The sequence below is a fragment of the Heterodontus francisci genome, chromosome 18 (assembly GCF_036365525.1).
Source record: "Heterodontus francisci isolate sHetFra1 chromosome 18, sHetFra1.hap1, whole genome shotgun sequence".
NCBI lineage: Eukaryota > Metazoa > Chordata > Chondrichthyes > Heterodontiformes > Heterodontidae > Heterodontus > Heterodontus francisci.
The window spans coordinates 37304632-37330475 of record NC_090388.1 but is presented as its reverse complement, the minus strand read 5'-3'; the positions used below and the strand labels follow the sequence as shown (position 1 = coordinate 37330475).

General features: G+C 42.8%; 1 protein-coding gene across 8 annotated transcripts in view; it reads right to left on the bottom strand.

Annotated features, from left to right (window-relative positions):
* The window catches only part of LOC137379560 (transcription factor EC-like), a 203893-nt gene that overhangs the window by 76016 nt on the left and 102033 nt on the right, over positions 1-25844 (bottom strand). For 2 of the 8 annotated variants that reach the window (XM_068050560.1, XM_068050562.1), the window contains exon 1: positions 21356-21469. The exons of 4 other annotated variants lie outside the window; for them this stretch is intronic. In XM_068050560.1, the coding sequence (XP_067906661.1) occupies positions 21356-21399 (44 nt within the window). In that variant the 5' untranslated portion in view covers positions 21400-21469. Of the gene's footprint in view, positions 1-21320; positions 21472-25844 lie in introns of those variants that run through there. 2 more of the 8 variants (XM_068050559.1, XM_068050563.1) reach the window with 2 other exon arrangements.

Genomic DNA, 25844 nt, shown 5'->3' with positions numbered 1-25844 from the left:
GTCACCCCTACCATGGGAAACAGACTCTGGCTATCTACCCTATCTATGCCTCTCATAATTTTATATACCTCTATCATGTCCCCGTTCCAGGGAAAACAGACCGAGCCTATCCAATCTCTCTTTACAACTCAAACCCTCCAAACCAGGCAACATCCTTGTGAATCTTTTCTGCACCCTCTCCAGCTTAATCATATCTTTCCTGTAGTACGGCGACCAGAACTGCACACAGTACTCCAAATGCGGCCTAACCAACATTATGTACAATTGTAACATGACGTCCCAACTCTTGTACTCAATGCCTCGGCCGATGAAGGCAAGCATGCCATACGCCTTCTTCACCACCCTCTCTACCTGTGTTGCCACTTTCAGGGAACTATGTACTTGCACCCCAAGGTCTCTCTGCTCAAGAACACTCCCCAGGGCCCTGCCATTCCCTGTATATGTCCTGCCCTGGTTTAACTTCCCAAAATGCATCACTTCACACTTGTCTGTGTTAAATTCCATTTGCCACTCCCTTGCCCACTTTTCCAGTTGATCTATATCCTGTTGTAACCTTAGACAACCTTCTTCACTGTCCACTATACCACCAATTTTGGTGTCATCTGCACACTTACTAATCATGCCCCTTACATTCACATCCAAGTCATTAATATATATGACAAACAACAGAGGGCCCAGCACTGATCCCTGCGACACACCACTGGTCACTGGCCTCCAATCTGAAAAACAACCCTCCACTACCACCCTCTGCCTCCTATCACCAAGCCAATTCTGTATCCAATTTGCTAGCTCACCCTGGATCCCATGTGTTCGAACCTTCTGGGTCAGCCTACCATGCAGGACCTTGTCAAAAGCCTTGCTAAAGTCCATGTAGACAACGTCCATTGCCCTGCCCTCGGCAATCCTCTTGGTCACCTCCTTGAAAAACTCAGTCAAATTCATGAGACATGATTTCCCACGCACAAAGCCATGCTGACAATCCCTAATCAGACCATGCCCTTCCAGATGCATATAAATCCTGTCTCTCAGAATCCCTTCCAATAACTTTCCCACCACTAAAGTAAGGCTTACCAGACTGTAGTTCCCTGGCTTATCCCTGCTGTCCTTCTTAAATAAAGGCACAACATTAGCTATCCTCCAGTCTTCCGGTACCTCACCCGTGGCTAACAATGATACAAAAATCTCCGCCAGGGCCCCAGCAACCTCCTCCCTTGCTTCCCATAGCATCCTAGGATACACCTGGTCAGGCCCTGGGGATTTATCCACCTTAATGCGCTTCAATACCTCCAACACCTTCTCCTTTGCAACGTTGATATGCTCCAGGATATCGGTGTTCTCTCCCTTGAACTCATTAGCTTCCATGACCTTCTCCACGGTAAATATGGATGAGAAATATCCATTTAAGACCTCGCCCTTTTCCTGTGGCTCCACACATAGATTGCCACACTGATCCTTAAGGGGACCTACTCTCTCCCGAGCTACCCTTTCACTCTTAATATACTTATAGAATCTTTTAGGATTCTCCTTTATCTTATCTGCCAGGGAAATCTCATGGCCCCTTGTCGCCCTCCTAATTTCCTTCTTAAGTGTAGTCCTACATTCCCTATACTCCTCGAGGGACTCGCTCGATCCTAGCTGCCTATACCTGACATATGCCTCCTTCTTTGTCCTGACCAGATCCTCAATATCCCTCGTCAACCAAGGTTCCCTAAACTTGCCAGTCTTGCCCTTCCATCTAACAGGAACATGCCGGCCCTGAACTCTTCCTATCTCACTTTTAAAAGCCTCCCATTTGCCAGACGTCCCTTTACCTGTAAACAGCCTCTCCCATTCAACTTTTGAGAGTTCCTGTCTGATGCCATCGAAATTAGCCTTCCCCCAATTTACGACTTCAACCTGAGGACCAGTCCTATCCTTTTCCATAACTAACTTGAAGCTAATAGAGTTATGGTCATTGGTCCCAAAGTGCTCCCCCACTGACACATCAACCACCTGCCCATCCTCATTTCCTAAGAGGAGGTCGAGTGTAGCCCCTTCTCTAGTAGGGCCATCCACATACTGCTTCAGAAAACTATCCTGGACACACTTAACAAAATGACACATGGAGAAGTAGCACAGACAAACAGCAACACAAAGACATTCAAGAAAGAAACCAGAGTCTCCAACTTATGGTGCGCAATGCCATGAGAGATCCAAAAGTAGGTGTTCAGGAAAGTTCAAGTTATACACATTTCGTTATGATTTATAGTTGGGTAGATATTGGATGGAGTTGCGCCTGTTTTACAGCCATGAAATGGCTACAACTTCGGGTCAATTTCAAGGACTAACTTCCCACATTCATAAAATGACTGAAGGATGTCCAACTCAATATCATGTTGGGCAACCTTTCTGGCATACGAGGCGGTCATTTAAAACAGTCATCAGAATCCTTACATATGTTAATAAGGGACCTAATGCCCGGTTTATACCGTCTTCACTAAATTTGATATCACAGGGATATCGGAGTTGGGCCTGTTTTGTTCAGCATTCTTATGCAATCACTGAACAACTGACACCAAAAGATAAATTTGAAAAAAATATCCTTATTGTGGAGTCAGGAGAAGTAGGAGTTCTCCCCCAGCTCCACAGTATCCCATTCAGCACGCTTCCCCCTTCCTGGGACTTACCTTCTGACCATTGTTTGTGATGCAAGTGGTTTAATATTTTCTTTAAATGGGCCAGCTGCTTGTGGAGGTACCACATTCACCAGAACCTCTTCCAATTAATGTTCCTGAGGTTCAACTGCATCATCACCTTTGTGCCTGAAACCAGTGCTGACGAGTTTAGACCCCAACATTTTCTAGCTTACAGTCCAATACAAATTCTTCATACCATCTCAAAAATGTTTCCAAAGTTCTATTTTTAAAACCATAATTGTTCAATCCTATGAACTAATTTTTCATGGTTTATGTCTTCTAAATACTCTCACTGTCCTTTGAATTTTTACTCATTATAGAACTGTACTTGAAACTCAGTGATAAGATTTAATAATATTCAATGGAAGTTCTGTAGACTTCATTTTCAATGGTTTGAATTTAGATAATAGCCCATTGGCTATAGATACCACTGCCACTGTTTTTAGTTCAATACTGTACTTTAATGATGTTGCAACATTCTGCTCAGTTGACCTTCAGTATAACCCTTTCAAAAATCTAATTTACTCAACATCCTAAATAAGATAATGTTTCCCTTTTACAAGTTCTATTAATTTTAATCCAATTTTATAATTGGGAAATTGCCTGCAGAAAATCTTAACCTTGCATTTGAAAGCTGTGCAGTTGTACAGCGATTTTGTGTATATCATATTTGTACATCACACCTGCCAAGAATATGCATTTGTTAACCCAATGCCATTCTATTGTTAGCTACTCTCATTAAAACTGACATGTGAGTCTTTAAGGAAGATGGTGAAGTTAACAACTTGGGCCACCTCTTGGTAATTACCCTTAGCATGTACCTCTAGCCGTAGAAACTTCCATTTGAGCTTTTTAAAAATAACTCACCAACAACAAGCTGTATTTATATAGTGATTTTAACATAATAAAACATTCCAAGATGCTTCATTGGAGCATTATAAAGCAAAATTTAGTGGCAAACCACATAAGGAGAGATTAAGGCAGATGATTAACCACTTGGTCAAAGAGGTGGGTCTTAAGGAGTGTCTGAAAGGAGGAAAGAGAGTTGGAGAGGCAGCGAGGCATACGGATGAAATTTAAGAGCTCAGACTTTGGCAACTGAAGGCATGGCCACCAATGGTGAAGTGATTAAAATTGGGCATGTGCAAAAGGCCAGAATTAGAAGAGTGCAGATATCTTGGAGGGTTGTAGGGTTGGAGCAGATTACAGAGATGGGGAGAAGTGAGGCCATGGAGGGATTTGAAAATAAGGATGAGAATTTTAAAATTGGGGTGTTGCTTAACTGGGAGCCATTGCAAGTCAGGGAGCACAGTGGTGATTAGTGAATAGGACTTGGTGCGAGTAAGGACATGGGCGGCAGAGTTTTGGATGACCTTAAGTTTATGGAGGGTAGAATGTGGGACGCTGGCCAGAAGTGCATGGAAATAGTCAAGTCTCAAGGTAACAAAGGTATAGATGAGGGTTTTAGCAGCAGATGAGTTGAGGCAGATGCTCTGTTGGTATGTTTCCAGCCCAACAAGGAAGGAGATATTGCTGGATCTGTTTCTGGGGAATGAAGTGGATCAAGTGTCAGTAGGGGAATATTTAGGGAATGGTGATCATGGTATCATAAGGTTTAGGTTAGCTATGGAAAAGGACAAGGAGCAATCTAGAGTAAAAATACTTAATTGGAGGAGTGCCGATTTTAATGGGGTGAGAATGGATCTGTCCCACGTGAATTAGAATTAAAGACTGACAGACAAGACTGTAACACAACAATAGACTGCCTTTAAAGAGGAGGTGGTTCAGGCACAGTCGAGGTACATTCCCACAAGTGGGACAGTCGGTCAACCTGGATGACAAAAGAGATGGAGAGTGAGATGAAGCAGAAAAAGGATGCATATGTCAGATGTCAGGTTGATAATACAAGTGAGAACCAGGCTGAATATAGAAAGTACAGAGGAGAAGTGTAAAAGGAAATAAGGAGGCAGAGAGTATGAGAAGAGACTCAAAGCTAACAAAAAAGAGGATCCAAAAGTCTTCTATAGGCATATAAGTAGTAAATGGCTAGTAAGAGGAGAGGTGGGACCAATTAGGAGCCAAAAGGTAATCTTCGCATGGAGGCAGAGGGCATGGCTGAGGTACTAAATGAATACTTTGCATCTGCCTTTATCAAGGAAGAAGATACTGTCAAAGTCATCGTGAAAGCAGAGGTAGTTGAGACACTGGATGAGCTAAAAATTGATCATGATCTTCTACCTCAACTCCACTTTCCTACCTGCTCCTCAGATCTCTTGATTCCCTGACAGACCAGAAAATTGTCTATCTAAGCCTTAAATATATTCAATGATGATACATCCACAACTCTGTAAGGTAAACAATTCCAGAGATTCACACCCCTTTGAGTGAAGAAATTTCACCTCATCTCAGTCCTAAACGATTGACCCCCTTATCCGGAGACTTTGCCCCCATGTTCTAGATTCCCCAGTCTAGGGAAGTAACCTCTCAGTGTCTACCCTGGCAAGCCCCTTCAGAATCCTGTATATTTCAATGAGATCACCTCTCATTCTTCTAAACTACAGAGAGTACAGGCCCAATTTATTTGGCATCTCATCATAGGACAACTCTCTCATCCCAGGAACCAATCTAGTGAATCTTCACCGCCTCCAATGCAAGTATATTCTTCATTAAATATGGAGACTAAAATTGCGCACTGTATTCTAGCTATGGTCTCACCAAAGCCCTGTACAATAGTAGCAAGACTGGTACTCTAATCCCCTTTCAATCAAGACCAACTTGCCATTTTCCTTCCTAATTGCTTGCTGTACCTGCATGCTAAATTTCTGCGTTCCTGCTTTGTGTACACCCAAGTTTCTCTGAACATCAACATTTTCAAGTTTCATACCTTTTAAAAAAATATTCTGCTTTTCTATCCTTACTACCAAAGTAAATAACCTCACACTTCCCCACATGATATTCCATGTGCCACCTTGCTGCCCACTCACTTAAACTGTCTGTATTTCTTTGCAGGCTCTTAATGGTTCCGGCCTCAACCGGAATTCTGGGCACTGCATTTTAGAAAGGATGTGAAGGCATTAGAGAGGGTGAAGAAAAGAATTACTAGAATGGTTCCAGTGATGAGAGACTTCAATTATGAGGGTAGATCAAAGAAGCTGGGGTTGTATTCCTCAGAGAAGAGAAGGTTGAGAGGAAATTTGATAGAGGTAGTCAAAATCATGAGGGCTCGAGATAGAGTAGATAGAAAGAAAAGGTTCTCGTTGGCTGAAGAGTCAAAACCAGAGGACATCAATTTAAGGTGATTGGCAAAAGAACAAACGGCAACAGGCAGAAAAACTTTGTTTTATGCAGTGAGTGATTAGGATCTGGAATGCATGCCTTAGAGTGTGTGGAGGTAGATTCAATCATGGCTTTCAAGAAGGAATTGGATAAGCATCTGAAGAAAAAAAGTTGCCAGGGCTATGGGGAAAGGGCAATGGAGTGGGACTAAGCGATTTGCTCTTGCAGAGAGCCAGCACGGACACAACATGCTGAATGGACTCCTTCTATGCTGTAACCATTCTATGACTCGATGTTGAAAGGTTTGTTTCTTTCTATACAGATGCTGCAAGACCAGCTGTGTATTTCCAGCATTTTCTGTTTTTATCTCAGATTTCCAGCATCTGCAATATTTTGCTTTCATATTTCCATTAGGAGTTTGCAGCTTATAAGCTGGAAATTCTTAATGGAAATAGTTCGTAAATCTAGACATACCCTTTTGTAAGTCTTACAAGGAAACATATTTAACCACACTACATATTTGCCATCTGTATATAAATAGTTGAACATCATGAAAGACTATTTTTCAGAATTTCTGATGGAATGAAATATAATCACAATCAAGTTAGCATACTGTAAACCCAAAGATATTTTTCCCAAATATAGTTGTGGGCCAACATGTTATTTTCAACTGTACGGGTACATAAAAACATGAAAGTCAAGGAAGAAATTATTAATTTATTAAGTGTCTGCACTTTCTTACATCCAAGTTTTAAAATATTGTCAATTAATTTCTCCCATTGTAAATTCATAAGAATTTCTATTAGTACGGTAAGAATTACTTCAGGAAATGGAAACTTGCATGAGGCCTCCAATGGCTTAATATTGATAACGTGATCAATATTCTGTCCCAGTATGATTTGTATTTTAATTATACTATTGTGCTGGAGAGAAAGCTTCAGGAGGTGTGGATAACACAGTAAGCTAGAAATTTGGGCACACTGGATGGCGGAGCATAGAGTCTGATTCCTGTGCCTGAATGGGGAGGTCTGAAGCACCCCTGATATTGGGCCTTGGGCCTCATTTCCCTTGTGTTGAATATTGGTATTTGGTTGTATTTGTATTCATAGATTTGTAGTGGATTCTAGAGAAAGTCTTAGACTCCAGTTAATTAACAACTCTTAATGATTTACAGTTGCTATATACACTCTCCGAAAGCCACCTAAACGAGCATCCTTCGTACTGCTTCACCTTCTTCTCCTGAAACCTATCTCATGTGACTGTTACATCATTGCTCATACAGTGGGAGGGGTCTCTCTCACTGTCTTCGGTATTAACCCTTTACAACCTTATACTACAGTGAGTTGCTTCTTGCTCTTCACAAAGCGAAGCCTGTTTCAAGATTGGGCATTGCAGCGGCCCTCAAGTAAGTGCAGAGTTGGGGAGGGGGGTGGTGAGGCTTCAGTGGGTTGAGTGGCTGGGTCAAAAGGGGACTGACCAGGCTAATGTAAATGAGGCCAAGTCCTCAAGGTTGTGACCACTTATTCAATTTGAGTGTGGGTGATCAGTCAGTAATCCAAAATTCATAAGCACTAACATATTTTTCAGATCAACAAAAATTCTGACCTTTATATGATAAAATGAGCTGTATATAATTCAGGTGTCAGTGCTTGGTTGGACAGTATTTTCATAATCCATATTTTAGAATTCTGTTATTACAAAAAATTCTTATTGCAGACTGGGAATACTTCCAATCCAAATTAAATTGGTTGCTTACAATACATGTAGTTATTTGAACAGATGAAGCTTAAAGTGTGAAACAAAAGTTGATCCACAGTACTTAAGTTGACTTGTTTTAAATCATTGAGAACAAATGTTTGGTTTGTGTTACTCAAGGCTGTATGTTAAAGTAGGCTGTCCTGATTTTGAACTTCTGCTCAGTTACTGTTACTTCAAGATAGCTGTTTCCTGGAGACTACAGAAATCCATTAATTGTGCTAATTTAGAATGGATTGCAATTAAAAATAGAAACTGTTTCATAAGAACGTCTTCTTCTTCTTTTCTTCTTTTGGGCCTCCTTATCTCGAGAGACAATGGATACGCGCCTGGAGGTGGTCAGTGGTTTGTGAAGCAGCGCCTGGAGTGGCTATAAAGGCCAATTCTGGAGTGACAGGCTCTTCCACAGGTGCTGCAGAGAAATTTGTTTGTTGGGGCTGTTGCACAGTTGGCTCTCCCCTTGCGCCTCTGTCTTTTTTCCTGCCAACTACTAAGTCTCTTCGACTCGCCACAATTTAGCCCTGTCTTTATGGCTGCCCGCCAGCTCTGGCGAATGCTGGCAACTGACTCCCACGACTTGTGATCAATGTCACACGATTTCATGTCGCGTTTGCAGACGTCTTTATAACGGAGACATGGACGGCCGGTGGGTCTGATACCAGTGGCGAGCTCGCTGTACAATGTGTCTTTGGGGATCCTGCCATCTTCCATGCGGCTCACATGGCCAAGCCATCTCAAGCGCCGCTGACTCAGTAGTGTGTATAAGCTGGGGGTGTTGGCCGCTTCAAGGACTTCTGTGTTGGAGATATAGTCCTGCCACCTGATGCCAAGTATTCTCCGAAGGCAGCGAAGATGGAATGAATTGAGACGTCGCTCTTGGCTGGCATACGTTGTCCAGGCCTCGCTGCCGTAGAGCAAGGTACTGAGGACACAGGCCTGATACACTCGGACTTTTGTGTTCCGTGTCAGTGCGCCATTTTCCCACACTCTCTTGGCCAGTCTGGACATAGCAGTGGAAGCCTTACCCATGCGCTTGTTGATTTCTGCATCTAGAGACAGGTTACTGGTGATAGTTGAGCCTAGGTAGGTGAACTCTTGAACCACTTCCAGAGCGTGGTCGCCAATATTGATGGATGGAGCATTTCTGACATCCTGCCCCATGATGTTCGTTTTCTTGAGGCTGATGGTTAGGCCAAATTCATTGCAGGCAGACGCAAACCTGTCGATGAGACTCTGCAGGCATTCTTCAGTGTGAGATGTTAAAGCAGCATCGTCAGCAAAGAGGAGTTCTCTGATGAGGACTTTCCGTACTTTGGACTTCGCTCTTAGACGGGCAAGGTTGAACAACCTGCCCCCTGATCTTGTGTGGAGGAAAATTCCTTCTTCAGAGGATTTGAACGCATGTGAAAGCAGCAGGGAGAAGAAAATCCCAAAAAGTGTGGGTGCGAGAACACAGCCCTGTTTCACACCACTCAGGATAGGAAAGGGCTCTGATGAGGAGCCACCATGTTGAATTGTGCCTTTCATATTGTCATGGAATGAGGTGATGATACTTAGTAGCTTTGGTGGACATCCGATCTTTTCTAGTAGTCTGAAGAGACCACGTCTGCTGACGAGGTCAAAGGCTTTGGTGAGATCAATGAAAGCAATGTAGAGGGGCATCTGTTGTTCACGGCATTTCTCCTGTATCTGACGAAGGGAGAACAGCATGTCAATAGTCGATCTCTCTGCACGAAAGCCACACTGTGCCTCAGGGTAGACGCGCTCGGCCAGCTTCTGGAGCCTGTTCAGAGCGACTCGAGCAAAGACTTTCCCCACTATGCTGAGCAGGGAGATTCCACGGTAGTTGTTGCAGTCACCGCGGTCACCTTTGTTTTTATAGAGGGTGATGATGTTGGCATCGCGCATGTCCTGGGGTACTGCTCCCTCGTCCCAGCACAGGCATAGCAGTTCATGTAGTGCTGAGAGTATAGCAGGCTTGGCACTCTTGATTATTTCAGGGGTAATGCTGTCCTTCCCAGGGGCTTTTCCGCTGGCTAGGGAATCAATGGCATCACTGAGTTCCGATTTGGTTGGCTGTATGTCCAGCTCATCCATGACTGGTAGAGGCTGGGCTGCATTGAACGTATTCATAAGAACGTATTCTGTAAATATGAACAACCTGAGCTCATCATTTCTGGAGCATATATAATCCTCTTCTTTCCCCTTTAGCAAACATCAGGAAATAGAGGAGATTTAGCAGCAATTAGAAATGTTTTAAGGGTCACTTTAGAAGCACTTATACTCTAACTATAGTATCAGTGCAAAGTGCTTTCTGGATGCATACTTAACACCAGAGTCAAGTCAGCCCTTAGCTCTGCAAATACAATGCACAAGTAAACCACTGTGCAAGCACTTCACAACAACAATGTGGTTGACTCTTAATTGCATTCTGAAATGGCCCAGCAAGCCACTCAGTTGTATCAAACCGCTACAAAATGTAAGAAAAGGAACAAGACTGGACGGACCACCTGGCATCGACCTAGGCACTGGAAATGACAACAGCAAACCCAGCCCTGTTGACCCTGCAAAGTCCTCCTTACTAAAATCTGGGGGCTTGTGCTAAAGTTAGGAGAGCTGTCCCACAGACTAGTCAAGCAATAGATTGACATAGTCATACTCATGGAATCATACCTTACAGACAATGTCCCAGACACCACCATCACCATCCCTGGGTATGTCCTGTCCCACCGGTAGGACAGATCCAACAGTGGTGGCTACACACTGGTATGGTCAGGAGGGAGTTGCCCTGGGAATCCTCAACATTGACTCTAGACCCCATGAAATCTCATGGCATCAGATCAAACATGGACAAGGAAACCTCCTGCTGATTACCATCTACTGCACCCGCGCCCCCCACCACCGGTGGGAACTTCAATGTCCATCACCAAGAGTGGCTCGGTAGCACCACGACTGACCGAGCTGGCCAGGTCCTAAAGAACATAGTTGCTAGACTGGGTCTGCAGCAGGTGGTGAAGGAGACAAAAAAGGGAAAAACCTACTTGACCTCTTCCTCACCAATCTACCTGTCGCAGATGCATCTGTCCATGACAGTATAGGTAGGAGTGACCACCGCACAGTCCTTGTGGAGATGAAGTCCCATTTTCACATTGAGGATACCCACCATCACGTTGGAAGCACTACCACCGTGCTACATGGGATAGATTTCGATCAGATCTGGCAACTCAAAACTGGGCATCCATGAGGCGCTGTGGGCCATAAGCAGCAGCAGAATTGTACTCAACCACAACCTGTAACCTCATGGCCCGGCATATCCCCCACTCTACCATTAGGGTCAAGCCAGGGAACCAACCCAGGTTCAATGAAGAGTGCAGGAGGGCATTCCAGGAGCAGTACCAGGCATACCTCAAAATGAGGTGTCAGCCTGGTGAAGCTACAACACAGGACTACTTGCATACCAAACAGCGGAAGCAGCATGCGATAGACAGGGCTAAGCGATCCCACAACCAACCGATCAGATCTAAACTCTGCAGTCCTGCCACATCCAGTCATGAATGGTGGTGGACATTTAAACAACTAACAGGAGGAAGAGGCTCCACAAATATCCCCATCCTCGACAATGGGGGAGCACAGCACATCAGTGCAAAAAACAAGGCTGAAGCATTTGCATCCATTTTCAGCCAGAAGTGCCGAGTGGATGATCCATCTCGGCCTCCTCCTGAGGTCCCCAGCATCACAGATGCCAGTCTTCAGCCAGTTTCAAGAAACATCTGAAGGCACTGGATACTGCAAAGGCTATGGGCCCTGACAATATTCCAGAAATAGTACTGAAGGCTTGTGCTCCAGAACTAGCCATGCCCCTAGCCAAGCTGTTCCAGTACAGCTACAACACTGGCATCTAGCAGGCAATGTGGAAAATTGCCCAAGTATGTCCTATAAACAAAAAGCAGGACGTCCAACCCAGCCAATTACCGCCCCATCAGTCTACTTGCAATCATCAGCAAAGTGATGGAAGGGGTTATCGACAGTGCTATCAAGTGGCACTTGCTCAGCAATAACCTGCTCACTGACGCTCAGTTTGGGTTCTGTCAAGCCACTCAGCTTCTGACCTCATTACAGCTTTTGTCCAAATGTGGTCAAAAGAATTGAATTATAGAGGTGAGAGTGACTGCCCTTGACATCAACACAGCATTTAGTCGAGTATGGCATCAAGGAGCCTGAGCAAAACTGGAGTCAATGGGAATCAGGGGGAAAACTCTTCACTGGTTGGAGTCATACCTAGCGCAAAGGAAGATGGTTGTGGTTGTTGGAGGTCAATCATCTCAGTCCCAGGACATCACTGCAGGAGTTCCTCAGGATAGTGTCCTCGGCCCAACCATCTTCAGCTGCTTCATCAATGACCTTCCTTCAATCATAAGGTCAGGAGTGGGGATTTTCACTGATGATTGCACAATGTTCAGCACCATTCCAACTCCTCAGATCCTAAAGCAGTCCCTGTCCAGATGCAGCAAGACCAGGACAACATCTAGGCTTGGGCTGATAAGTGGCAAGTTACATTCGCACCACTCAAGTGGCAGGCAATGTCCATCTCAAACAAGAGAGAATCTAACCATCTCCCTTTGACGTTCAATGGCATTATCAATGCTGAATCCACTACAATCAACATGCTGGGGGGTTACCATAGACCAGAAACTGAACTGGACCAGCCACATAAATGTAGTGGCCACAAGAGCAGGTCAGATGCTGGGAATTCTGTGGTGAGTAACTCACCTCCTGACTCCCAAATGCTTGTCCACCATCTACAAGGCACGTCAGGAGTGTGATGGAATACTCTTCACTTGCCTGGACGGGTGCAGCTCCAACAACACTCAAGAAGCTCAAAATCATCCAGGACAAAGCAACCTGCTTGATTGGCACCCTATCCACCACCTTCAACATTCACTCTCTTCACCCCCTACACACAGTGGCAGCAGTGTGTACCATCTACAAGATGCACTGCAGCAACGCACCAAGGCTCCTTAGACCGCACCTTCCAAACTCGCGATCTCTACCACCTAGAGGGACAAGGATAGCAGATGCATGGGAACACCACCACATGCAAGTTCCTCTCCAAGCCACACACCATCCTGACTTGGAACTATATTGCCGTTCCTTCATTGTCACTGGGTCAAAATCCTGGAACTCCCTTCCTAACAGCACTGTAGGTGTACCTATGCCCCAAAGACTGTAACGGTTCAAGAAGGTATCTCACCACCACCTTCTTAAAAGCAATTAGGGATGGGCAATAAATGCTGGCCTCGCCAGCAACACCCACATCCCATTATTACAGTAAAGTGACGAGGGGTTGAAGGGCTTCCCTTGTTTCCCTCTTCTTGTTAGACCACAATAGATTTAATTATTTCTTAAAGTGGATGTACTGGCCAATTTAGTAGGTGTTTGATTACATACTTGCTATGATCGTAACAAGAACCAATCAGAAAGATTTTGTTGAGTTAACAAAGAAAGTGGTTAACTTCATTGTACCTAAACCAAACTAATAATAATAATGCAAAACGTGCCAACTTTCACTCACACACACACTAGAGGTTACAGATTGGGGAAAGATAGATTGGTGGAGTTAGAGTCCATAAAAAACAGTTCGGTGATTTGGCTGGCTTCTAGCTGAATTCAGTGGTCCTGATGCTTTGAGTTTGTAGAGGTAGATGACTGGTTCAGTGAGTCTCTTGGAGATAGTGATGCAGATAATTTCCTCCAACGGGGTTTCGGATTATAGCCGAAGCATGCAAAGGTGGTCAGTCAACAAGTAGGATTTAAAAGCTTTCAAGCTGGAATGGAGAGGGTGAGAGAGAGAGGGACCCTCACTTAAGGTCTGCTCATGTCAGAGTCCAGTTGCTTCTCCTTTGCTGCAGATAAAAACACCACCTTAAAATCACAGATTGCGAGGGGCTTGTCACATGACAGTCACCCAGTGAATCAAACATCACAGTCAGCAGTATTTCTCTGCTTGCTGAAAGAACAGGTAGTTCCTTTAAACTTCATGGGTCTTGGTTCTTGCTGGGAAATGCAGCCATTTTGTCTATTTCCTCGCAATCCTTTACAATGTAGGATACAGTCACCATGAATGAATAAAAAAAACTAAATTAGGAATGTAAATGTGCCCTTACATTCTTCCTGGCAGTTTAAAGTTTAATACTGATTATTTAAAAAGTTAATCAGTGAAAGATTTAAAATAGTCAAACTTGAGACTGACTGGGTTCGTCCTAAATGTTTAAGTTGTGTCTTAGTTATGACAATCCTCAGGAGTTAGGGATATTTGTTGTATTCACTGCTGACTGGGATTGTGTTATATCATATCTCAAATTTTCCTTTTTGAAAAGCTTTCAGGTATTTGTGACATTATGAGAATGGTGAATTATAAAATATCTCCATGGATTACATGTGCGGGGCATCACTAAAATGAAACAACAACTTATATTTATATAACGCCTTTAACATAATAAAATGTCCCAAGTTGCTTCACAGGAGCGTTATAAAATAAAATATGACACCAAGTCAGATAAGAAGATATTAGGCCAGAGGAGTAAAAGCTTTGTCAAAAAGGTAGGTTTAAGTAGTGTCTTAAATGTGGAAAGTTAGGTCAAGAGGCAGAGATGTGGTAGGAGGGAATTCCAGAGCTGAGGGCTCAGGTAATTAAAGTTACAGCCACCAATGGTGGAGCAATTAAAATCAGGGATGCTCAAGATGCCAGAGGTAGATGAGCGCAGATGTCTTGGAGGGTTGTGGGGCTGAAGGAGATTACAGAGAAGGGAGGGATGAGGCCATGCAAGGATTGGAAAAAATGGATGAGAATTTTAAAATCAAGGCATTGCTTGACCAGAAGCCAATGTAGATCAGCAAGCATAGGGGTGATAGGTGAACAGGACTTCGTACAAGGACATGGGCAGCAGAGTTTTGTTTGACCTTAAGTTTACAGAGGGTAGAACGTGGGGGTGGGGTGGGGGTTGGCGTCAGCAAGGCGTGCAGCATCAGCAAGGCGTGCAGCGTCAGCTAGGTAACAAAGGGAAGAACAGCGGTTTCAGCACCAGATGAGTTGAGGCAGGGCAATGTTATGGAGGTGGAAATAGGTGTTCTTAGTAATAGTGCGGATGTATGGTTGGAAGCTCATCTCAGGGTCAAATATGACACCAAGGTTGCGAACAGTCTGGTTTAGTCTCAGATAGTTTCTGGGAGAGGAATGGAGTCAGTAGCTAAGGAACGGAGTTTGCAGTGAGGACTGAAGACTATGGCTTCAGTTTTCCCAATAGTTAATTGGAGGAAATTTCTGCTCATCCATTTCTGATTGTTGGATAAGCAGCCTGATAATTTAGCATCAGAGGAGGAGTTGAGAGAGGTGGTGGTGAGATCGAGCTGAGTGTCATCAGCGTACAGGTGAAAACTAACACTGTGCTTTCGGATGATGTCACCAAGGGGCAGCATGTAGATGAGAAATAGGAGGGGACCAAAGATATATCCTTGGGGTGACATGAGAGGTAACAGTGCAGGAGTGGAAAGACAAGTCATTGCAAATGATACTCTGGCTACAATTAGATTGTGATAGAAACCACACCTGCCAAAAATGAGACATATTAATGTCATCAAATGGAGCATTATTTTTAAACTGTTACTGATCTTAAAATAACTTGTTCAAAAAGACCACAACAGTGGCTGAAAACATGGCTGCACATTTGCATTCGAAAAGACAGTTGCATGAAGAAGACAATGGGAGTACTCCCTGATTCAATTAGCCAGATGGATTTTTGTCAATGGTGATGATCAAGAGACATTGACAGCCATTGAGTCAGCATTCCACAACCCCACCCCCCCCACCCTGCCCACTGAGAGTGTCTGGAGCTTGAAGGAATCCACAAAATCTCGCAGGCGAGGCTGCTTTAAATAAGGAACTAGTCACATGAATAACCTGCTGGCAAACCTGAGGGTTGTTTGAGTTGTGCCACACAGAAAGAAATACTGCAATTTGAAGACAAAAGAGAAGGAAGGTCTCTCCCTGTCTCTTTCTCTCTCTCTCATGCAAAGTTTAAGGGACCCACGGAAGTAACTCAAGCCTCAAGGCAGAAGGCCAGTGAAACAAGTTTGAAAGTGTGCACTGGGCCCCAACGAGAACTGCAAAATTTAACTGCAATCAAAGACTTTACATTCCATCCAAAACCAGTAACTGAACTCCAGCTATTGCTTCAAACCTTCCCCCCCCTTTAATTCTTTCTCCTTCTCTGTCTCTATTTGCGTGTGTGTTTATCGCGTATGCAGGCTAGCGTGGTTGCGTTGTATATTTCTAGTAGTTTTAACTGAATTAGAGTTTTAAGGTTAATAAACTTACACCTTTCTTGTTTAAATCTGAGGAAACCTGTCTGGTTGATTTATTTTCCATTACAATTAGAGAGCAGTGAGCGAGGACTCACTGAGAGAGAAGCTAAAACACAGTGTTTTAAGAATTAAACCCTGTTACGGCCAAACCAGGAAAAGGCTGAGAGGAAAGCCCTGGACCTCATTCTCACCTGGTCATAACAAGATAGATAAGAATTGTACCAGGCAAGAGCAGCCCCATCCAGCTGAACGACTGTGGAGAGGCATTGGAGGAGGATGGTGTGGTCAACTGTGTCAGAGGCTGCGGACAGGTCACGAAGGATGAAGAGGGATAGTTTACATTTGTCACAGTCACAAAGGATGTCATTCATGACTTTGATAAGAGCCGTTTCAGTACTGTTGCAGGGGTGAAAATCAGACTGGGGGATTCAAACATGCTGTTCTGGGAAAGAAGGGCACAGATTTGGGAAGCAACAACATTTTCAAAGACTTTGGAGAGGAAAGGGAAATTGGAGATGGGGTGGTAGTTTCCAAGGACAGTTGGTTCAAGGGTTGGTTTTTTGAGGAGAGGGGTGATGGTGGCATATTTAAAGGGGAGAAGAAAAACATCTCAACAATAAAAGGAAACCCCACCTTTGAAAGCAGTAGTGTTAGGGCTGATATTAATCCTCGCACGATGGGCAGAAGAGGGACATGGGCACGGGTGGTGGTTTAAAATGAAAAACCACCTGCCAACCAAACCGGGTTCCGACCAGGAGGTGGAGCAAAAAATGATACAAAAGTTCTGTCATTAAACTCAGCGAAACCTCCATCTGTCTGGGAGTTCCAGGCTTCCTTCTGGCAACCAGGCTCTCCCACTCCCTCTCCCCCACTTGTAAATATTGGGGTCATTGTCTTTTGTTAAGCAAGGCACTTGAATAAACTTTAGTGAAGTACCTTTTATAAGACACTTTTTCAAAACAAAGAAAATAATAGGAGCAAAATTCAGATGGGAGGGTTACAACTTTGCCATAATCCAGATGGGGATAGGGAAGCTGCAATTTATGACTGACCCTGGATCAACTGGGTTTCTTCCCCTCACATGTTCCCTTCTAAATTGTTCTGGCAGGGTGGGGGAAAGGCACTCATAAGGCATGCCCCCCCCATTACATTGAGGGCCAACTTTGGAGGCACGTCTGGGGTGTTCCCAGGCTACCCCTCACCCCATGAATTCCACATAGATTGTCCAATAAACAAATTGGGACTGAAGTCTCCTTAGAATTTTAAGATCCGTTCTTAGCCAATGGAAGATCCTTTGAGCTTAGCAGAGAACAGTAATAAATCCAAGAAGGATAATTACTGTTAAAAATATGGCCAGAAAGTCTGACTAGAAGATTTTTAAAAATTCTCTTCTTTTCACCCTATTTCAGGTTTCCATTGTTTCCCTTTAGAGAGACAACCTAGCTTTCTGACCTCCTCCTCCTCAGCGGGATGGGTGTCTCCTTGGATCTTACAGGTATGGGCATCCACTCAACCAGTCTCTCCGGTTGAGTTTCTGGTCAGTGGTAACCCCCAGGATGTTGATGGTGTGAGATTCAGCAATGGTAATGGTGCTGGATGTCAATGGAAGGTGGATGGACTCTCTCTTGTTGGAGATGGTCATTGCCTTGCACCTATGTGATGCGAATGTTGCGTCACTTAATCAGTCCAAATCCAGATATTGTACAGCTCTTGATGCACGTGGGCGTGGACTTCATCATGATCTGAGGATTAATGAATGGAGCTGAACACTGGGCAATCATCGGCAAACCACCTACTTTCTGAGCTAATGATGGAGGGAAGGTTATTGATGAAGCAGCTGAAGATGGTTGGGCCTAACACTCTGCCCTAAGGAACTCCTGCAGCGATGTCCTGGGGCTGAAGTGATTGATCTCCAACAACCACAACCATCTTCCTTTATGGTAGGTCATGACTCCTTACACTGGAGTACTTTCGTTCTGATCTCCATTGACTTCAGTTATTACAGGAAGGCCAAGTGTATCGATTAAAATAAGTAAATCTGATTAAAACTATTTCTCTGTATGTTCACGTGCTCTGAAATAAAGTAGTTTATCAATTTATACCTAGTGTCATCTCACCGAATGTTTAATAGGTCCGCATTTGCAGAAGTTGAAGAAACATATATGTGAAAGATACAAATATCCACTCAAGATCATAAAGGAATACTATTATTATGTCTTTGGGATACACTATCGAACAGGATGATGTAAGTCATTTTGAGTCAACTCCGACAGAAGTAAATTGCTGAGAGTGGTCCCACTGAAGCAGAGAAGGTATCTGTGGCAGAACTAATCTTGTAACATTAACAGAGGAACTCTTCACCCCAGATGTATTGCCCAATAATATGATGTTTATAGCCAGTTAACAGTGATCCTCGACAGCAGCATTAAAAAAAATCAAATACATCGTACCCTCTCTATTATGATGTAAATTTCCAAAACATTGGGTGCCCTTGTATATTCAGCATGAGAATGTGTATGTCAGACATTCTGCATCATCCACAGAAAAGATAAACATTTGGTGTTGGGTGTTACCTGACAGCTAATGTATCTGAAGCATTCAGATCATAACAGCTGCCATAAAAAAGGCAGAGCCAGGATCAGAGGTCAATGTAGGTCAAGTCTATTCTTTGACTATGAAAAGATTTTCTTCATGGCATTTACACACAAAGGCAGGAATGTGAAGGCTTAAAGACAAGGTCAAAAGATACTTCTTGGTCTACAATGAGAGCATCCAACTTAATCTTACTTTCCCAATGCCTTGGAAAGATAATATTTTTTCATATATTTTAAGTCAAAGAACTGAGAGTACATAACAGAGCTAATATATATAAATGATTTGGAGGAAAATGTAGCTGGTCTGATTAGTAAGTTTGCGGACGACACAAAGGTTGGTGGAGTTGCGGATAGTGATGAGGATTGTCAGAGGATACAGCAGGATATAGATCGGTTGGAGACTTGGGCGGAGAAATGGCAGATGGAGTTTAATCCAGACAAATGTGAGATAATGCATTTTGGAAGGTCTAATGCAGGTGGGAAGTATACAGTAAATGGCAGAACCCTTAGGAGTATTGACAGGCAGAGAGATCTGGGCGTACAGGTCCACAGGTCACTGAAAATGGCAACGCAGGTGGATAAGGTAGTCAAGAAGGCATACGGCATGCTTGACTTCATCGGTCGGGGCATAGAGTATAAAAATTGGCAAGTCATGCTGCAGCTGTACAGAATGTTAGTTAGGCCACACTTAGAATATTGCGTGCAATTCTGGTCGCCACACTACCAGAAGGACGTGGAGCTTTGGAGAGGGTACAGAAGAGGTTTACCAGGATGTTGCCTGGTCTGGAGGGCAGCTATGAGGAGAGGTTGGATAAACTCGGATTGTTTTCACTGGAACGACGGAGGTGGGGGGGGCGGCGACATGATCGAGGTTTACAAAGTTATGAGCGGCATGGACAGAGTGGATAGTCAGAAGCTTTTTCCCAAGGTGTAAGAGTCAGTTACTACGGGACATAGGTTTAAGGTGAGAGGGGCAAGGTTTAGAGGGGATGTGCGAGGAAAGTTCTTTACACAGAGGGTGGTGAGTGCCTGGAACGTGCTGCCGGGGGAGGTGGTGGAAGCAGGTACAATAGTGACGTTTAAGAGGCATCTTGACAAATACATGAATAGGACGGGGATAGAGGGATACGGTCCCTGGAAGTGCAGAAGGTTTTAGTTTAGGCAGGCATCAAGATTGGCGCAGGCTTGGAGGGCCGAATGGCCTGTTCCTGTGCTGTATTGTTCTAAAGTTCAATTATAAATATTTAGCAAGAGAGCCATTTAGTAAGGAACATTCCAACATGTTTTAATTTCAGTTATAAGCCACCTGAAAATTGGGTGGCCTTAATCTGAGTACATAGTGCAAAGAAACAAGCCAATAAGTTGAGCAGAGACAGACTATCACCATCACTGTACTGAAAGAAATAAAGTACTCCAGCACCTAAACACCTGAATGCTTAATCTTAGATTTCCAATCTGTGTTCACCTAAATAGGCAATGCAACCACCTCAAATAATTGATTTTTTTTCTAAAAATCAAATCAATCTTCACTGTATACAATTGCATTAGATATTAATCGTGTCATGTTTTTTATCACCAATAAAAGCAAACCTTAAGGTTGACACTGTAATACTTTAGAAATAATTAGATAATAACCTAAACCAAGATGAACCACTGATACTGTAGAGTATTTCTCACCAATTATAATTACAGGATAGGCATTTGTAAATAAGATTACAGTTTAAAAGACCAGTATATACAATTTCTGGTCAGACATACTAATTGAAGAATGTCTTTCTTCCTTAATTAAAATTACCAATTTAGCGATTTAACTAAGTTTTATGTGGAATTCAGTCAATGCATGGCAGTTGTAATTTGTAACATTGGTTGTAAAATCAGATTAAGTGTGACCTGGTACAACTTTGCACTAATCAATATAGATGTAATAGATGAATGACTGTACAATAAGTCAGCTTTTAACAGTAACAGATACTTAACTACAAACAGCCTTAATGAGGATGCTTGCTAGAAATTTTTTTAATTTCCCCTTGCTCCAACTAACAAAATGTGAGCCACAGATGAGACAGAAGCTGGTATACTAACACATGATGGGGGAGGGAGGGAAAGAAGAGATACACAGGTTCTCTCTCTCAATCTGAGCCATGAGCTTCAAGCTGTACTATATGGGAGTGTATATTTAAGTCTAATATATGCTCACAATATAACTTAAAACAATCAATTTCTGATTCCCTTTTAATTGCTGAGAAGTAAAGTTTGTTGAAATTGTTTTTGATTAGAGCAGTAGGTTAAGCATGTAAATGAGTAGGAAGTACATGTTCTAGTTTGGCAAAAGGCTATTCCAGTTACTCCCACAGGGACACCAGCTCCAAAGATAAGACAAATAGTATAAAAGTTAGATAACTGTTGAGAAACATTATTATATGTGTTACCAGAACAATAGACTCAACCTAATGTTGGGCTGCTGTGCAAACACCCCTAACAACACAGACATATCTATCTTCCTCACTAACCCACCAGGAAATGGATATTCATAGTCATCACAAGATTACCAGGACTGTCAAAGAGCATAAATACAATAGCAGGCAAATGCACATTTACACGGTGGAATCAGATGCATTCCATTACAGCATCGGGTACAAGATACAAAAAATGTTCTTACCAGATACATAAATGTACTTCACTCACTATTCCTACCTGGAATCACAGACAAGTGCAATACTACTGGTACAAAGGCACATAGTTCTCTAATCCCTGAACACCTGTGATCATTCTTGGTACAATCTTTGCCACTGAAGCATTTAAAACACAACAAAATACTGAGTAAGCTCCTCTGTTGAAACTGAAGGAGGAAGAGACGGTCCCCCAACCTACTTGTTTACAGTCCGTACTATTGAGAATTGTGGTGCTTTGCTTATTCAAAGTGCTGAAATCATTAGTTTGACCCTTGTGCAATCAGCATGATTAAGTCATTGTGCTGAATGTTATGACTGGGTGAGGGAAGTACTGAGGAGATAAAAAATTAAAATGTGGATGGGAGAATTTTCCAACTGCAATTATTTTAAAAATACATTGAATTTACTTTCTCTAAGGCAAAAGTTGTCAGGTCATGGAGCTTAAACATATTAGTTCTAACCTAATCATTTTACAGTTGAAGTTAAGTGGTTTCAGCAATGCTAATGAACAATTTGTCAGATGTTTTCATTTGAACAGTTTAACACACTGTAAAAATTATTGCAAAATAATTGTATTAAATGTTAGAAATTTTCTCACAATTACTATGAAGGTGCTGAGGAATTTAACTAAATTATGCTTTTCCATTTAATATCACATCTGAAAGGAAAAGACTGCTTCTATTAACTGCAATTACTTTGACGATTGTTACTATTAAAAAGATGTGCAATGTAGAGGTATGTACTTTAAAGCATCTGAAGATTTCTTGTTTCCTCCATCACCAGAAGATTATTCTCAGTGCATTTAGACACATTAGCACTGGGAGTGATCTTCTACTGGTGGAGGGCACAAGAAATCTTCAGATGCTTTGAAGCATAGAATTCTGTATATGTCTATTCAAGTAAATAGTAATACCCTCTACTGATAGGTGTGGAATGGAAGAATGTTTTGGCAATCATTATTAAATGCAGCTAATTCAACATGACACCATTCTTTCATCACAGCAGGCAACTACTCAGACAGAAAGACTTAATGCAGATTAAATCAATAATGGTCCAATACACCATTACTGGAGATGTGCTGACCTCTTGAAGGTCTATTTGCTGGAATGGTATTATGGAAAAAATAAACTTTGTTTAAGTCAGTGATTAAGATAATTAAGCTGGTACTGCAAATTCTGCCTCCAGTATAGCTTTAACCCCTTAGCTGCCAGCATTGAAATTCAAGTTTGTGCTATTCCAAGAAGCAGTTCATAGATTCATAGAAACTTTAGTGTAGATTTCATACATTACAACAGCGACTACACTTCAAAAGCACTTCATTGGCTGTGAAGTCCTTTGGGATATTCTGAGGTCACGAAAGGCACTATATTAATGCAAATCTTTCTTTTTTAGAGGGAGGCTATTCATCTCAATATGCTTCTGCTAATGCTGGGTCCCACATTGGAACTCTTTAATGCCATTTATACGCTCCTCTCTGTGCTCTGATATTTTTCTTCATGCGTTTATTATTTCCCTCAGTAGCCACTGCTGTAATATATTTCATAATTCTATGTGAATATTTTTCTAACTTTCCCCTTTTTACTATTTGTTTTCCTTGAAAAGTGTTTCAGTTAGATGTATTATATCTAAATGCAGTATTAAACAATTCTCACTCTTCTCCCACCTCCACCAAAGTTAGAGTTAATGTTCAATGGTACTGTGTAGGCTTGATTTAATATAAAATGTAATATTGTTGCACCTTAGTATTCATAATTTTACAGATCGATATTTGCTTTTAATAAGTGTTGCAAAAAGGTATTTGCACATGCAAATGTGCTGCAATACCAACATCCCTAATGTAAGAAGTTTTAAAAGGCACCTATATTTTCTGCCACCACTTCAGTAACATTTCCCCTTCCAAACCATTCTAGGTAACTGACTGAAAAATTCTCCTTTGACGTTTGAAAATAAATATGCAATTTAGAAATGGTGTCATAACATCGCCCGTTCTTTTTCAAAAAGTTCAAATATTTTGCAACAAACAAGATTACCTGCGTTACCAAATTGTTCCCTAAAAATTGTGAATCTTAAAAAGAAGAAAATATTGCAAATGCTGGAAATCTAAAATAAAAACAGAACATGCTTAAAATACAAAGCTGATCCATCAGTATCGGTAAAGATGAGTTCATAGTTTGGATGTGGACATTTTGTCTGACAAGAACCTTTCTTGGTTCTTTTCAGATGCTGATAAATTTAGAATGAACTTGTATGGAGTCAGAGAATCATAGAATAATACAGCATAAAATGAGACCATTTGGCCCTTCATGCCTGTTCCGGTTCTTTGGTAGCGATATCCAATTACTCCCTGCTCTTTCCCTATAGCCCTGTAAACTTTTTCACTTCAAGTATTTATCCAACTTTTTATCCATATTTTTGCACTGAATCTATTTTATTGTTTTATTATTTAAACAATGTTATGGAAAATACACTTAAGCTGTCATTGCGCTAGAGGAGGTAATGGTGCCTTTACCATGTGAGGCGAGGCTTGGAATTGAAGGGATTGGCTGGAACAAACTGAACTGAGGCAGTGGAAGGGAATTTCCATGGGGTTCTCCAATTTTCCATCATAACTTCTGCAAAGGTTTGCCAGAAACCCTGGAAAAGTGGAAGAAAGAAAGAGAGACTTGCATTTATACAGCGCTTTTCTTGGCCACTGGACATCTCAAAGCACTTTACAACCAATGAAGTACTTTTGAAGGGTAGTTCTGTTGTAATATCCTCTTTGCTGACGATGCTGCTTTAACATCTCACACTGAAGAGTGCCTGCAGAGTCTCATCGACAGGTTTGCGGCTGCCTGCAATGAATTTGGCCTAACCATCAGCCTCAAGAAAACGAACATCATGGGGCAGGACGTCAGAAATGCTCCATCCATCAATATTGGCGACCACACTCTGGAAGTGGTTCAAGAGTTCAGCTACCTAGGCTCAACTATCACCAGTAACCTGTCTCTAGATGCAGAAATCAACAAGCGCATGGGAAAGGCTTCCACTGCTATGTCCAGACTGGCCAAGAGAGTGTGGGAAAATGCCGCACTGACACGGAACACAAAAGTCCGAGTGTATCAGGCCTGTGTCCTCAGTACCTTGCTCGATGGCAGCGAGGCCTGGACAACATATGTCAGCCAAGAGCGACGTCTCAATTCATTCCATCTTCGCTGCCTCCGGAGAATACTTGTCATCAGGTGGCAGGACCGTATCTCCAACACAGAAGTCCTCGAGGCGGCCAACATCCCCAGCTTATACACACTACTGAGTCAGCGGCGCTTGAGATGGCTTGGCCATGTGAGCCGCATGGAAGATGGCAGGATCCCCAAAGACACATTGTACAGCGAGCTCGCCACTGGTATCAGACCCACCGGCCGTCCATGTCTCCGCTTTAAAGACGTCTGCAAACGCGACATGAAATCCTGTGACATTGATCACAAGTCGTGGGAGTCAGTTGCCAGCATTCGCCAGAGCTGGCGGGCAGCCATAAAGACGGGGCTAAAGTGTGGCGAGTCAAAGAGACTTAGTAGTTGGCAGGAAAAAAGACAGAGGCGCAAGGGGAGAGCCAACTGTGTAACAGCCCCGACAAACAAATTTCTCTGCAGCACCTGTGGAAGAGCCTGTCACTCTAGAATTGGCCTTTATAGCCACTCCAGGCGCTGCTTCACAAACCACTGACCACCTCCAGGCGCTTATCCATTGTCTCTCGAGATAAGGAGGCCAAAGAAGAAGAAGAAGAAAAGATAGGAAACACAGCAGCCAATTTGTGCACATCAAGCTCCCACAAACAGCAATGTGATAATGACCAGATAATCTGTTTTCATGATTTGATTGAGGTATAAATATTGGCCAGGACACCAGGGATAACTCCCCTGCTCTTCTTTGAAATAATGCCATGGGATCTTTTACATCCAACTGAGGAAGGCAGATGGGGCGTCGGTTTAATGTCTCAGCTGAAAGGTGGCACTTCTGACAGTGCAGCGCTCCCTCAGTACTGCACGAAAGTGTCAGCCTTGATTTTTGTGTTCAAGCCCTGGAGTGGGACTTGAACCCAGAACCTTTGGCAAAAAGGGCTGCTTTTACTATTTTACATTATTTCTTCAGGGTTCTGTTGATCTTTCGCTAAAGTTACAGTGGGATGACCCGTTAAGAAGTTTCATGCCACTGACTCTAGGTTGCTCCATTGTTCACAACTAAATCAGATTGGAAATCATTACAACATATATTTTGGTCCTAACTATCTTCAGACCCTATATTCTCAGCAATTTCTTTGGAGTAGATAGAAAACTCAGTGGTGAAAGATTTGATTGATTGCAGCACAGATTCAAGATGCCCTGTTGCCTTGGGTCAGACAGCTGGTGTGGAGTTAAGTTTACACCTCTGTGCCCTGTCATCAGGTTGATAAGAGGTTTTGATGATCGATCACTTTCCTCATTGTATCCAATTTGCATCAATCACATGCAGGTCAAATTTGCCATCAAACTCTT